Source organism: Ctenocephalides felis, unplaced genomic scaffold (assembly GCF_003426905.1).
Source record: "Ctenocephalides felis isolate EL2017-DRISC unplaced genomic scaffold, ASM342690v1 CF-g0.4_SCAFFOLD_01170, whole genome shotgun sequence".
Classification (NCBI taxonomy): domain Eukaryota; kingdom Metazoa; phylum Arthropoda; class Insecta; order Siphonaptera; family Pulicidae; genus Ctenocephalides; species Ctenocephalides felis.
In genome coordinates, this window is record NW_020537324.1 from 73036543 (window position 1) to 73052516 (window position 15974).

Below are 15974 nucleotides of genomic sequence, written 5' to 3' on the forward strand. Positions count from 1 at the left end.
AAAACCGTTCGAAAGATATTGGTTGGGAATCGTGCTGATTAGATTTTGGTAGAGATCGGCCCTGCCGTTTTCTTGTAATAAAATGTTAAAAAAAATTCTACGATTTTTATGATTTTTTTTAACGATAGATATCATGGTCTTTTAGGTTATACTAAAATATTACGGCCCTACGACAAGTCGTTTAATTTTAAAAATTCGTCAAAGTTTGAAAAAATTAGTTTCGTTTTTTGGCGTTTGTCAAAATTGGACCTTTCATCGACGTTTACTCAAAAACGCCTGAACCGATTTCAGAAATTTAAAAACCATTTGATGTGTCTCTATTAGGAGTATCGTCAGTTTTGTAAGACGGTCTGCCGAGCCGTTTCTTTGTAATTTGGAAAAAAGTGGTAAACTTGTCGTCCATATTTAAGCTCATACTACCGAATCGATTTTAAAAAATCAAAAACTGTTCGAAAGATATTAGTTGGGAATAATACTGATTAGTTTTAGATGAAAATTTACCGAGCCGTTACCTTGTAATTAACTGTTGAAAAAAAAAAAATTTAAGCCGATTTTTATGGAAAGTTTTTTTGGTAATATATATCATGGTCTTATAGAACTTACTGGAATATTACGGCCTTACGGCAAGTAGTTTCATTTTAAAAATTCATCAGAGTTTGAGAAAATGAGTACAAGTTTTTTTGACGTTTGTTAAAATTAACATTAGACGATTTACTTGGTATAACGATAGAATGTTTGTTCGTTTTCAAATCCGCTCGGAATACTTTTAAAAACTCGTAAATTAATTTATTTTTTAACTTCCCGTAGGGTAAGTTATTGTAATGGGCCGAAAATCGAAATTGAAAATTTTTACATTTCTCGACGTTTTGAAGGTTTCTGAACATTTTGGCATATCTCAGAAAAAATGGATGTGTGTGTATGTATGTATGTATGGATACAAATTTACAGTCACGTTTTAGGGCGCACGGATCAACCGATTTGAATGGTTCAAAAAACATTCGATTCATATTGATAGGGAAAAGAGCTGATTAGTTTTTGGCAAAGGCAGGTCTAGCCGTTTCGGAGATACGGAGCAAAGAGTGCAGAAAATAGAAATCGAATTTTTGAGAGAACGGAGTATCCGATTTGAATGATCTAAAAAACATTCAATTAGTAATGATTGGGAGAAGTGTTTATTAGTTTTTGGCGAAGGCAGGCCCAGCCATTTTGAAGATACGGAGCTAAATATGTAAAAAATGGCAGTTTTTGAGAGAACTAAGCGTCCGATTTAAATGATTCGAAGAACTTTCTGCTTGTCTTAACAAAATAATTGATTTTGGAAAAAAAAATTTGTTCCATTTTTTTTTTTTTAGTTTTTTGTATATCGAAAATATTTCAGATTTTATTTTTAATTCTGACTATAGTTCTAATATACTTTACAAATAATTTCAACTCTGCAATTCAGTTGATATAATTCTTATACATATAAGACAATATTACAATATTTATAATAATCTATTTGAAAACATTCAGTATTCCTCGAACATTTCGTTACGGTACGGGAAGTACCAGCAATTTGCCTTAAGGCACGATGCCATAATTGCCTTAAGACAGAATTCCACTTACAGCTAGTTATTGATTAAGTCGATATATCGGGAAGTTCATGTAACTTGCCTTAAGGCAAAATACCAATACCAACTAGTTTAATGTTTATTTTCAGGAACAACTGATCAAACTATGGACAATACAAGTTCTACTTATGCACAGCAGCCATATTATCAAAATATGAATATGGGTACTGTTCCATCAAACACACAAGTATATCAAGCTGATTTGTCGTCATATAATTCGATGAATTATGTAATGGATTATTCAAAATTTGGAACAGATCAATCAAATCAAGAAAAACCTGTTTTGTCCATGTCGGGATACAATTATCAGCAATATCTACCGAGTACATCGAATAAAACTAATACGATTGATGTATCGGCAAACATAATGAGCAATCAAAATTATAACAGTAATTTTGCAAATAAGTCTGTGCAGTATACGAATGCTTCAAATATACCGAATATTCCTCAAGAAATTCCGAATGCACAATATACTTATTCACAAGGGACGCAGAATTTAACTCAGCAAATCCAAACTTCATTACCTAACACTCAAAATTTGGCGCAAAATTATACTTCAATGGTGTCAAGTAATTCTTTGCCAAATAAAACACCTGAACAAAATTATGTATCAGCAGTAGGCAATGTTCAAAATTATGTTCAACCAGTTCAAAACCTGAACTATCAACAAGTTCCACAATCTTTTGCTAATAAACAAGATTATTCAGCAAATCAACAGATTATTAATAAGCTTGGTCAGCAAATCTCAAATTTAACCATCCAAAATCCACCGACAGTTAGTGGATACAACACCATGTACCAGCAAAATCAGGCAGTATCAGTACCATCAAATTTACCATTGAGTTCTTCGGCTAATGTTCAATATAATCAAGCAATGTCGTACTCCGGACATCCTGGTTATTCGTACGATCCGTCTACTGGTTTATATCAATACAGTTCTGGTTATCAAAATATGCAAATGTATGATAATCAGATGAGGAATTATACAGGAAATTATGGCGATCCGAGCCAAACGATTAATTCAAGTGGTAATTGGCAACAGAATTATCAGTATACTAATGCTGGTAATAATTTGGGAACCAGTAATACGTTGTCTTCTCAGGCTGGACACCTAGGTAAGTTTTTTTCTTATTTATTTATTAATTTTTTGTATGTGAAATTTATGTTTTTAATACACTATAGGCGTGCAGCGTTATAATCGGTTTATATATGAAATTAATAGAGTTTGCTTGTATTTTTTTGTTCAAATGATTTATACCTCAGTCAAATTAAGCTGATAAATAGATAAATAATTTCATTAAACTTATACTATTTAAACAGAAACCAATAAACTCTTATTTTTTACTTATATTACACATTTCATGACGTTTAAAATTATGAAGAATATGAGTTTTTCAACTTTTCAAACGGCAATATCTCAGAAACGGTAATTCTAACAAAAAAAATTAATAATAACAGTTTAATAGAAAATTTTATAATAAATAAACTTATCTAACATATTTTTTTAAAAAAAATTATGATTTCGGCGGAAAATGGGAAAATCTCGATTTTTGCACCTGACCTTGAATAAAAAAAATCGCAGATGTCGGATCGATGAGGACTTTTGACCATTTCATTTGTAATGGCCTATTTAACATCTGTACCAAATTTCAGCTCTATGCGAATTGTTCCTAACTGAAAACTTAATTTGACTGGGGTATTAGTCGTCTGTCGTTTATTTTAGTATACCTGTCCCCGTTTTACACGTTTTAGAAAAAAAACGTATATTTTGAAAAAAATATTTTTATATGGAAAAACCGTGCTAAACGAAAATTTCTATGAAAATGCCCTTTTTGTCAGTTTTTCATATGATGAATAACAAATACATTGAATGAAAAATAAATAATATATTTAATATCAAATATATAAGGTTGTCAAATATCTCCCTTCCGCCTTTTTGTATTATAAACCAAGAGCAAAAAAGCGGAAGGGAGATATTTGACAACCTAATATTTAATACATCATGAGAAAATTAATTTATTTCAATAATAAAACAAATATAAAAAAATATTATTAATATTGCATTTTCTTTATAGATAAAAAGTAAAATTAAAAAGTGAATGCAAAATTAATAAATTTCGTTAAAAAAAAATTATTTTCAAAAACCGGGGGATAGGTGTATTATAGTACTCTAGTATAAGCTAGATTGCATTTTATAAGTTAGGAAAAAATATTTTTAAATATCTATATAATAAATTTAAATATTTTATAGGAACGTTTTTTTAGTAATAGACGAGTATTTAACAATGTGTGAATTTTGGACATTTTATAACATTTTTTTGAACACGTCTGGTGTAACCTATTATTTACACTTGCATATTGAAATTTTGAATAATTCTTAGTTGAAATGCGGACTTTAGTATTTTATAGTTTGCAATATATGAATTTACGATATTTGTTAGTTTTTTTTTCAAATAACTTTTAATTTTATTCCGGACATTATAATATGTTTACATTAGCAAAAACTGGATAAAATGTACTAAAATCTAGTTGAGAATGTTTTATGCACTTGGGATATTTAAATTTTGAATAATTCGTAGTTGAAATGCGCACTTTAGTCAAAGTTAGCAATATATGGATTTAAGACATTTTATAGTTTTCTCCAAATACCTTTTGATTTTTATTTTGGATATTATTATTTCCTTACATTAGCAAAAACTAGATAAAATTTACTAAAATATGGTAAAAACTGTTATATACACTTGGATATTGAATAATTCGTAGTTGAAATGCGAACTTCAGTATTTCCATAACTTGCAATATATGATTTTGGGACATCTATCAATTTTCTTCAAATAACTTTAAATTTTCTTCTCGGACATTATAATTTGCTTACATTTGTAAAAACTAGATAAAATTTACTAAAATGTAGTAAAAACTGTAATATACACTTTGATATTGAAATATTGAATAATTCGTAGTTGAAATGCGGACTTTAATATTTTTATAGTTTACGATACATGGATTTGGTAAATTTTTTTTTACTTTTTTTTCAAAATAAATTTTAATTTGCATTCCGGACATTATAATATGCTTACGTTATTAAAAACCAGATAAAATTTACTAAAATTTAGTAAAAACTGTTTCATACACTTTGATATTGAAATTACGATAAATTTGTAGTTGAAATGCGGACTTTAGTGCAGTAATATAATAGTTAATTATATATTAATACTAATTAATACATTTAACGTTTTACTCTATACTTTACCTATACATTAACTCTATTACTCCTATAGTTTACTTTATTGCTTTGAAAAAATTCAAAGTTTCCGCTTTTTATATATAAAAAAATTATATTTTTAGAAAAAGTCCTACTTTTTTCAAAAAAAATCTTTTTTTTTTTCAAAAAATTTTACATTTCTCAAATTAAGAATTTAAGGGGCACAACTAGTTCAGAAACCTTTGAAACGTAAAGAAATGCAAAAATTTTCAATTTCGATTTGGACGATTACAATAACTTACCCTAAGGGAAGTTAAAAATTTGATTACCATATTTTACTTCCAAGCATAAACATGTATTACGTACGTATTAAACTAAAAACTAAATAAAATTTAATCAAATCTCCGTGACTATTAAAAAAAATATGAAATTTATATTATAAAATTTAGAATTTTTGAATATTGACTCAAAAATTGCACATACTAAGTATTTTATTTTTTGCCTAAAAAATGGTGATTTTTGGGAATTTATATAAAAAACTGCTTTATCAATCATTTCAAAATTTAGGAATATATTTATACATGTTTTAAGAATACATAGTAAAATTTTTGAAGAAAAAAATTAAATATTTTTTAAGTTATCGTCGATCTCCAACGGCGCGACAAAAAAAAGGCCCTTCACTGCTGCAGTGATTCCGGCCTTCTACGTGGATGAAATTAAAAAAAAAAATCTCGTTAAACTAGATTAATATTGTATGTAAAATGAATTACGATAAAGGAAAAAAATAAAAAATTGACAAAATGACGGCATTTTTTTAAAAAAAAGTCGAATTTTACCCAAAATTTTGGTCGTTTTTGGACTGCCAAAATTCGATTTTTGATCCGATCAAAAAGTCGATAGTTCATTTTACGTAGAACTATATATAGAACATGTAAAAAAAATTCGATAGTGATCGGATCATTTGTTTTTGAGTAATCGCTGCAGCAAATTCGGAAAATGCTGTTTCGAGAAAAACGCGTTTAAAGATTAAATGATCGTTATACTATACACTATATATATACTCTTTAAATGGATGTAACTCAAAAACTATTTAAGATATCGGTTTAAAATTTTGGTACGTTATTTTTAAAGGTAAAACCTAACGAAATATGGAAAAATTGAAAATTCGTTTTTTTGAAAATTTCACACTAGTTGTGCCCCTTAATATTTGGTACGAGAAGTTCCAGCAACTTGCCATACACCACTAGTTAACTTTCCGAATGAGAAGTTTATGTTTTTAATATGTGTTTATAATATATATTTATTTATTTTAGGTCAAAGTTTTGCACAGCAGTATGCTTCTAATGCTTCGCAAATTAGTGCTGATCAGTATTATTTACAAATGTATGGAGCTGCAGGAGGCAGCATGGACGGCTCAAACATTGCTGCTCCATCAGCTGTTTATCCGCTCACCCCTCAAAGTCCAATGACTTATATGAACTCTGGTGCTAGTATAACGAATACAACTTTCAGCCAAGGTAAAATTAATAGTAACCGAATTTGAAGAAATAATTTTGAGTAACTCCTTTTATTTGCAGATTCTGCAAATTCAAATCCAACAACGTCTCAGAAACATTCCGCAGGAGTCCAAAGTAACGTGGATTTATTAGCTGGCTTAGATTTTTCTTCCTCCGTACCGATATTAACCCCTGAACAAAATTCGGTTTTAAACAAGAAATCTGAAAATGATCCAAAAAACTTGAGTAGTGCTGACACCAAACAAATATCTGGTGTCAGCACTAATAAAAATTCCAATGTTAGGGAAGAAGAAAAAAATATTGCTGAGAAAAAAGCCGCCGAGAAGACAGAGGATATTAAAATAGAGCCGAAAAATATTAAGACTGAGAAACAGAATAAATTATTGGATCTGCAACAAACTCCGAGCAAGGAAAATTTAGTTATGTTTTTACATGAGGTCGAGAGACAAGAGAAGTATTTAGAAGGCATCAGCACGAAAACTTTAAATGGGCCGACACCTTTGGAAACTAAATGGAAGGAACTTCAAGATTTATTGGTAAACATAATGTTCAAGTTGCAACATTTTTCAACATTACATTTCATTATCTAATATATTTAATATATTTATCTCTTTGCTAGATAATTTCTAATATGAATTATTAACTTCCCGAAGGAGAAGTTTATGTTTTCATCAAAAAATCCGATTCTCTAATTTTATGTTTTCTCGACGTTTCAAACCATTCTGAATCGAATGAGACCAAATTTGGAAAAAGTATGTGTGTGTATGTTTTTGTGTGCGTGTATGTGAACAGATTTTTTGCCGTAAATCGACGTTTTCTCGAAAACGGCTGGGCCGATTTCAAAAATTTAAAAGCCATTCGATGTATCTCGACGAGAACTATTGTTTGTCAGTTTTGTGCGACGATCGGCCGAGACGTTTCTTTATAAATCGCAGAAAAGTGAAAAATTTTTCGTCTACGTTTTAGCCCGCAATTCTGAATGGATTTTGAAAATTCAAAAACCGTTCGAAAGATATTGGTTGGGAATCGTGCTGATTAGTTTTTAGTAAAGATCGGCCGGGCCGTTTTCTTGTAATAAAGTGTTAAAAAAAATTTTTCGACGATTTTTATGATTATTTTTTTGACGGTAGATACCATAGTCTTCTAGATCATACTAAAATATTACGGCCCTACGACAACTCGTTTAACTGTAAAAATTCGTCAAAGTTTGCAAAAATTGGTTTCGTTTTTTTGGCATTTGTCAAAATTAGACCTTTCATCGACGTTTTCTCAAAAACGCCTGAACCGATTTCAGAAATTTAAAAGCCATTTGATGTATTTCGATGAGGACTATCTTTTGTCAGTTTTGTGCGACGATCTGCCAAGCCGTTTCTTTGTAATTTGAAAAAAAGTGTTAAACTTTTCGTCCACATTTAAGCTCATTCTACCGAACCGATTTTAAAAAATCAAAAACTGATTAGTTTTAGATGAAAATCTACCGAGCCGTTTTCTTGTAATTAACTGTTGAAAAAAAAATTTAGGCCGATTTTTAGGGAACTTTTTTTGGCTATATATACCATGGTCTTGTAGAACTTACTGAATTATAACGGCTCTACGACAAGTAGTTTAATTTTAAAAATTCATCAAAGTTTGAGAAAATGAGTAAATATTGATTTTTGAAAATTTGCTTTTGGAAAATACTCCGATTAACGTGTTTGTTCGTTTTCAATTATTTTTAATAAATCCACTCGGAATACTTCTAATCACTCATAAATTAATTTGTTTTTCATTGATTAAGTCGATTATTTACACATATCGGGAAGTTAATGTAACTTGCCTCAAGGCTAAATACCAAACCAACTAGTTTAATATATTTATCTCTTTGCTAGATAATTTCTAATATGAATTATTTATTTTAGGCTTTAGATGTGTCTTCAAGAAGTATATCAGTAGCAAGGTGCTATCCAGCAAAAAATCGTTGCCCTGATCACTTGCCTTATGATCAAACGAGAGTGCAGCTGCCGGATCCTAACAATGATTATATTAATGCTTCTTATGTAAAGGTCAGTAGATTTATTATTCTTATATTATATATAAAAGAGAATTTTATATTATACTAGCTAACCCGGCAAACGTTGTTTTGCCATAAAAAATATGCCTAAATTGATAAAAAATTAATAAAAGTGCCAAAAATCTGGGACTCTGATTTGGACTCTGATTCTTTGACAAATAGTTAAAAACTTGTTATAATTTTCAAAATTATTTGACATTTTATACTTCAAAAATTGATTCACTCGCATCATAGTTTTTTGTTTATTATACTTTTGTCATGTCATATATGTCAATAAAATTTTCTTTCAAATATTATTCATTTGTTAATAAATTAATAATTATTTTAAGTCATCAATGAATAATTATATAATTGTCAAATTCATAAGTTTGGCTAAATCGACACAGGAAAGATCTGATTTTTGACATTTGCATTTTATTTCAAATTAATTATAACTGCCAAAATATTTTCTTTTGGATCGAAATTTAATATAATATGATATAATATTTAGTTTGTCTAGTTTGTTTTTGTCAGATTCTAATGATACCCTCAGATTGTACTATTCATTTAAGAGGTTACAATTTCCTGTGAGATTAGCATTTGCGATGACAATCAAAATATATCTTAACTGATATATTAATAATATTATTATATTTTAATGAAACACATTTCTTTACACTCCGGTAAAAAATTCCAACGCATCATAGTGTTTTGTTTATTTTAATTGTGTTTATGTCAATTTTTTTTAATTAAAGAATAAATTAATTTTTAGTCTAAATCAACGCAGTATCTTTATCTAAATATACAATTTTTTATATAATTATTTGATTTTTTACATTTGCATTTAATTGAAAAATAGTGAATGTCAATTTCATATATCCAATATGCAGTAAATTTATAAATGTCAAAATATTTCCTTCTTGGTCCAAAATTAATATAATATGATAATATTAATTTTACAATAATGTTTTGTATCTATAATTTGCTTGGCAATATTGCCTATAACATAACTTGGAATAATTAATTTATTTGCTTTTTATTGAAGTAAGTCGTTAAACATTTTTTAGTGAAATGTCAAAATTTTGTTTATGATTAATTTTAAATTCAATATGTCGCTTTTTTATTGTGATCTCTGATCTATAAGGTTTTGATGAAGTTTTGGTTTCCGAAATAATTTGGTAAGCTAATCAATTAAATCTAAATCGTAAATCTATTTATATAATTATTTTCATAAATACTGACAAATGACATTTAATTTCTATTTAATTCTATCTTCGATTTAAAACTATAAACAGTGACTTTGAATATAGCATTTCATCTAATTCGGATTTAAATGTATATTTCTATAAATGTACATGTTTTTGAATTTTATTTTTTGAAATGTCAAATTTTTTTTTCAAAAATTATGTATCCTAATTTCCTTAAATTTTGATATTTGTCATTTTAATGTTTTGTTTTTTTTTTGGCCATTTTTTGTCAAAATTTTTAGAAATTTATAAAAATTATATATTTATATTTCAAATTTACTCTTCAAAATTTCCTATAACCTGAGTTGGATATATATGCACACGATGAGCCAATAAAATTTAAAATCGGTTCAGTAGTTTGGGCGTCCATCGCGAACCAACATCGTGACACGAGATTTATATATATATATATATATATATATATATATATATATATATATTATATATAATTCATATATATAGTATGATCATTATAAAAATATTTGTACAATTCCAGAACATGTCACCAGTATGTCCAGATTTCATTGTAACTCAGGCACCAATGTCCAATACATTGGCCGATTTTTGGTCAATGGTGTGGAATGAAAATATCGAGACAATCGCCTGTTTGTTAAATTCGAACGAAGTGAGTAACTGAATTTATAATAGTGGCATATAGTACTCTAGAAAACAATAGTTACAAGCTATTTAACTAATGATTTTCTCTTTAGCTCGATGTGGTGTATTTTCCAACACAAAAAGATTCCTCGGAAATATTCGGAGATTATAAGATAACTTTGCAAACAATATCCGAGAACGAAGTCTGCATTGAGCGTGTGATGTCCATTAAGGGACACAGAGATAAACCGCCAAGAGATTTTTTGCATCTTCAAATCAAATCAACGCCTTCAAGGTAATTTTACTAAATTCAAATTATGCATTTAATAAAAAATTCCATCAAACCGTGATATTGTTTTTCAGTTGTGAGCCGATATGTGGATTCGCAGACAAAATAGTATCTTGTTATCAGAAACAACATTCGATAAGTCATCCTGTTCTTCTTCACTGTTTAAATGGGAACAATGTGTGCGGAATGTTTGCGTATACAATTTGTTCCATTGCAAATTCAAAAATGTCAGCACCCTGTCTTTTAGGTAAATACGAAATTTTTATAGACTTGCAAATATTTAAATTAAGGGGCACAACTAGTGTGAAATTTTCAAAAAATCGAATTTTCAATTTTTTCATATTTCGATAGGTTATACCTTTAAAAATAATATACCAAAATTTTAAATCGATATCTTAAATAGTTTTTGAGTCACAGCCATTTAAAGAGTATATATATAATATATAGTGTAACGATCATTTCATTTTTAAACGCGTTTTTCTCGAAACAGCATTTTCCGAATTTGCTGCAGCGATTACTCAAAAACAAATGATCCAACCACTGTTTTTTTTTACATGTTTTATATATAGTTCTCCGTAAAATGAACTATCGATTTTTTTATCGGATCAAAAATCGAATTTTGGCAGGCCGAACGACCGAAATTTTGGGTAAAATTCGACTTTTTTTTAAAAAAAACGCCGTCATTTTGTCAATTTTTGATTTTTTTTCTTTATCGTAGTTCATTTTACAGACAATTATCTAGTTTAACGAGATTTTTTTTTAAATTTCATACACTTAGAAGGCCGGAATCACTGCAGCAGTGAAGGGCCTTTTTTTGTCGCGCCGTTGGAGATCGACGATAACTTAAAAAATATTTAATTTTTTTCTTCAAAAATTTTACAATGTATTCTTAAAACATGTATAAATATATTCCTAAAATTTTGAAATGATTGATGAAGTATTTTTTTTTAATATAAATTCCCAAAAATCACCTTTTTTTGGACGATTACACTAGTTGTGCTCCCCCTTGTCATTTCAAGTGTATAAGAGGTATGCTTATATTATTTTATGCAATATTTGCAGTACTTTTGATTTTTTTGAAAATTTTCAACTTTTCCGAAAATTGGGAGATTTTTAACAAAATACGACCTAAGTAAGTTTGAAATTTTTTGAAACTTTGGCAAAAAAATCGACTTTTTTAAAAGTTGACAAAACTCGATTTTTTCGGAAATTTTTGAAAGAAATAGTTTTTCTTTGTTTTTAATTAAATTGTTTAAATATTTTAACTTTTTGAGAAATTTGATTTTGAAAGTTGATAAATCTCGCTTTTTGAAATTTTTTGAATTTTTTTGAGAAATTTGAATTTATTTGAAGAAAAGATTTTTTTTGTAAATCTTGAATCTTTCTGATTGTGAGACTTTCGAAAAAAATCAATCTGTTTCGAAGATTTTGTTGGTTATGATGTTTCGAAAACCTGACTGATTTGTTAAATAAATTTTGAATTTTTTGAAAAAATTATATTTTTTAAACATTTAAACTTTTTGAGAAATTTGAATTTATTTCAAAATTTAGATTATAATACTTATTTAATTAGAAACTTGAAACAAATCGATACTTTTGAAAGTTTAGAATTTTTTTTAACATTAAGATTGAAAAAGGGCGTTTTTTTCTTGAAAATTTTGAAAAAAAAACACTTTTTGAGGATTCTGATTTATTTTAAACTATTGAAAAGAAATCGTCTTTTTGATACTTGAAAAAACTTGATAATTTGAAATAATTTCGAAAGTTTAAACATTTTTGAATTCGATTGACAGAAGTCGTTTTTTTTTAGAAAAGTCTTTTTAAGAAGTTTGATATTTTTTAAAGTTTTGAATTATTGGGAAAATTTTAATTTTTTTTATTAGGAAAATTTGAATTTTTCCCTAATTTTGATTTTTTTTTTATTAGAAAAATTTGAACTATATAGAAACTTTTGATAAAAAGATTTTTTTTTAAATTTGTTTTTTTAATGTGTTGAAAATCTTACTGATTTGTTGGAGATTATCGAAGTTTTTGAAAACTCGACATTTTTTTTAAAAATGTGGAAACAATAGATCTTGTGGAAACTTTTGAATGAACTCGACTTTTGAGAAATCTTCTAAAAATACCGATTTTTTTTAAACCTTTTTTTTTTTGAAAATTATATTCCTTTTGAAATTTGATAAAAATCGACTTTTTAGAACATTTTAAAATTTTTGCAAACTTAACTTTTTGAAAATAATAATTTTTTGTAACTTGAAAAAATCGACTTTTTGAAAACTCGCCTTTTTATGAAAATTTGAAAAAATAGACTTTTTGGAAATTTTTGAAATTCGACTTTTGATATTTTTTAAAAATTTTGATTTTTTTGAAACCCTTGCAAATATGTTTTTTTTTAGAATTATATTCCTTTTGAAATTTTGATAAAAAAACAACATTTTAGAACACTTTCAAATTTTTGCAAAATTTTGATTTTTGAAAATATTGATTTATTGTTTTTGTAACTTGAAAAAATGGACTTTTTGGTAGTTTTTTTTTTTAAATTAAATGTCAGAACATTTCACTTGAATCTTTTTGAGACTTTTGAAAAAAAAACAATCTGTTTTGGAGATTTTGTTGGTTTTGATGTTTCGAAAACCTGACTGATTTGTTAGATAATTCTGAATTTTTTTCCCCAAAAAATCATAGTCCATGGTTTTTTTTTGACAATTTTTTTCCCCAAAATTTTTTTCCCAAAAATATTTATTCCAAAAAATCAAAGATTAGTTTTTCCCCCGAAATTTTTTGTCTCAATTTTTTTGTCCAAAATTTTTATCACGAAATTTTTTGTCCAAATTTTTTTTTGTCCAAAAATTTTTGACCCAAAATTTTTTTTGTCCAAATTGAGTCACTTAATTATTGTTCACTTATAAGTGAACATTATAAGTTTTCAAAGAAATGGAAATAAAATTTATACACATTATTAAAATATTTGATTTGAAATATCGAATATTTATTTTTCGGCAGATTTTTGTACTTTTTTTTTATTAGATCTTCGAAACCGCTAGACCCGCCTTACCAAAAAATTGTATCAATTATTTATTCCGTTATTGAATCATTCAAAGAGAAAAAAATATTATGCATTTTAAAATTAAAAGACTTCACCTTTTACGATTGATCATTTTTCAATTGATGTATTTTACAGATTCGTCGAATATTTGTCATTTGCTTTGCTCTCAAAGAAAAGGAATGATTCGAGATCGACATTATTTGTTGCTAGCGATGGAAGCAGAAGTTCATAACGCCAGAGCATTATTAAATAAACGTAAGTTTTTATAAATTCATCGCGTAATTATGTAATAATATCAATCATTCTTATAATTCATTTTCTCTTAGATAATCTAATGACTTCCTATCAAATTCAGAATAAATCTAAGAATACCATTCCACCTCCGCAAGAAGTCTTAGTTAAAGACCCACTTGCTGATTTAGATCCGCTGTGGAAAATCAGAAAGACGTAAAGTAATATATTGTTTATTATTCTATTAAAAATTGATATTTTATAACATTTTTTATAATTAATTATACTTATTATATATTAGTTTTACTACGCTATATATTAAACCATAGTCATGCATTGGAACAAGATATTAGGAAAAATATTTTTATTTTAGTATAATAATTATATTACAAAATTTATAATCGAAATTTGTAAATGATATGAATGAATATATAAAAAATGATTGTTAATAAGTTATTTGTGTCAAAATTGATTTTATAGATAAATTTTGTCTGGGATTTTAAATTAATTATTTATTAGCCATTTCGAAGATTCGAAGGTAAATATGTAAAAATTGGCAGTTTTTGAGAGAACTAAGCGTCCGATTTTAATGATTATGTAACTTTCTGCTTGTCTTGTCAAAATAATTGATATTGGAAAAAAAATCCCAAAAATTTTTTTGACCAAGAATTTTTTGACCAAAAATTTTTTTCCAAATTATTTTAGACCAAATTCTTTTGACAAAAATTTTTTTTGTTTAAAAATTTTTTTGACCAAAAGTTTTTTTGGTCAACCAAAAATTTTTTTCCAAATTTTTTTTTTACCAAAATTTTTTTGACCAAAAATTTTTTGGACCAAAATTTTTTTGACTAAAAATTTTTTTCCAAAAATTTTTTTGACCAAAAATTTTTTTTTTCCAAAAATTTTTTTCACAAATTTTTTTGGCCAAAGATCTTTTTAACCAAAATTTTTTTCTCAAAATTTTTATGACCAAAATTTTTTTCTCAAAATTTTTTTGGCAAAGATCTTTTTGACCAAATTTTTTTTCTCAAAATTTTTTTTGACCAAAATTTTTTTGACCAAAATTTGTTTGACCAAGAATTTTTTTCCAAAAATTTTTTGATCAAAGTTTTTGGACCAAAATTTTTTTTACACCCAAATTTGTTTGACCAAAAAGCTTTTTGTCCTAAAATTTTTCTTGACCAAAAATTTTTTTGGAGCAAAATTTTTTTCCCAAAATTTTTTTGGCCAAAGATCTTTTTGACCAAAATTTTTTTTCTCAAATTTTTTTGGACCAAAATTTCTTTGAAAAATTCCGTTCGTCCGACTTCCGATAATCCGGACCTCCGATTATACGGACTTTGGATTATCCGGACTTTGGATCATTCGGACTTTGGATTATCCGGACTTCGCATTATCAGGACTTCCGATTTTTCGGACCTTCGATTAACAGACTTTCAATTATCCGGACTTCCGGTTATCCGGACTTCCGACCAAAATTTTTTGATCAAAAATTTTTTTTTCCGAAAATTTTTTTTGACTAAAAATTTTTTTTCCAAACATTTTTTTGACCAAAATTTTTTTGATCAAAAATTTTTTTGACCAAAATCTTTTTGACCAAGAATTTTTTCCCAAATTTTTTTTGACCGAATTTTTTTGGCTAAGAATTTTTTACCAAAATTTTTTTGACCAAAATTTTTTGACCAAAATTTTTTTTGACTAAAATTTTTTTGACCAAAAATTTTATTGACCAAAAATTTTTTGACCGAAATTTTTTTGGCTAAGAATTTTTTACCAAAAATTTTTTTGACCAAAATTTTTTTGACCAAAATTTTTTTGACCAAAAATTTTATTGACCAAAAATTTTATTGACCAAAATTTTTTTTCCAAAATTTTTTTGACCAAAATTTTTTTGACCGAAATTTTTTTGGCCGAAATTTTTTTGGCTAAGAATTTTTTACCAAAATTTTTTTGACCAAAATTTTTTTGACTAAAATTTTTTGACCAAAATTTTATTGATCAAAATTTTTTTCCAAAATTTTTTTGGACCAAGATTTTTTTGACCAAAATTTTTTTCCCAAAGTTTTTTTGACCAAGAATTTTTTTGACCAAAATTTCCGACATTTTGATACTCCGATACTCCGACACTTCGATATTCCGACATTTCGATACTCCGATACTCCGACATTCCGACACTCCGACCAAATTTTTATTCCCCAAATTTTTT

The 15974-nt window shown here is 27.1% G+C and overlaps 1 protein-coding gene across 1 annotated transcript; it reads left to right on the forward strand.

Annotated features, from left to right (window-relative positions):
• The first annotated feature begins 1716 nt into the window (after positions 1 to 1716).
• On the forward strand, positions 1717 to 14106 carry LOC113367631 (tyrosine-protein phosphatase 3-like). The gene is made up of 9 exons (XM_026609221.1): positions 1717 to 2725; positions 6126 to 6329; positions 6390 to 6865; positions 8228 to 8371; positions 10102 to 10230; positions 10316 to 10497; positions 10566 to 10738; positions 13673 to 13792; positions 13864 to 14106. The coding sequence occupies exons 1-9, from the start codon at positions 1717 to 1719 to the stop codon at positions 13986 to 13988; spliced, it is 2562 nt and encodes an 853-aa protein (XP_026465006.1). The 3' UTR covers positions 13989 to 14106.
• The last annotated feature ends 1868 nt before the right edge of the window (positions 14107 to 15974 follow it).

Excerpts from the sequence above, each read along its gene's own strand:
- LOC113367631 (XM_026609221.1), top strand. The coding sequence starts at position 1,717 with ATGGACAATACAAGTTCTACTTATGCACAGCAGCCATATTATCAAAAT. Across the intron at positions 8,372-10,101 it reads TTAATGCTTCTTATGTAAAG|AACATGTCACCAGTATGTCC; the intron begins GTCAGTAGATTT and ends GTACAATTCCAG. Across the intron at positions 10,739-13,672 it reads GTCAGCACCCTGTCTTTTAG|ATTCGTCGAATATTTGTCAT; the intron begins GTAAATACGAAA and ends TGTATTTTACAG.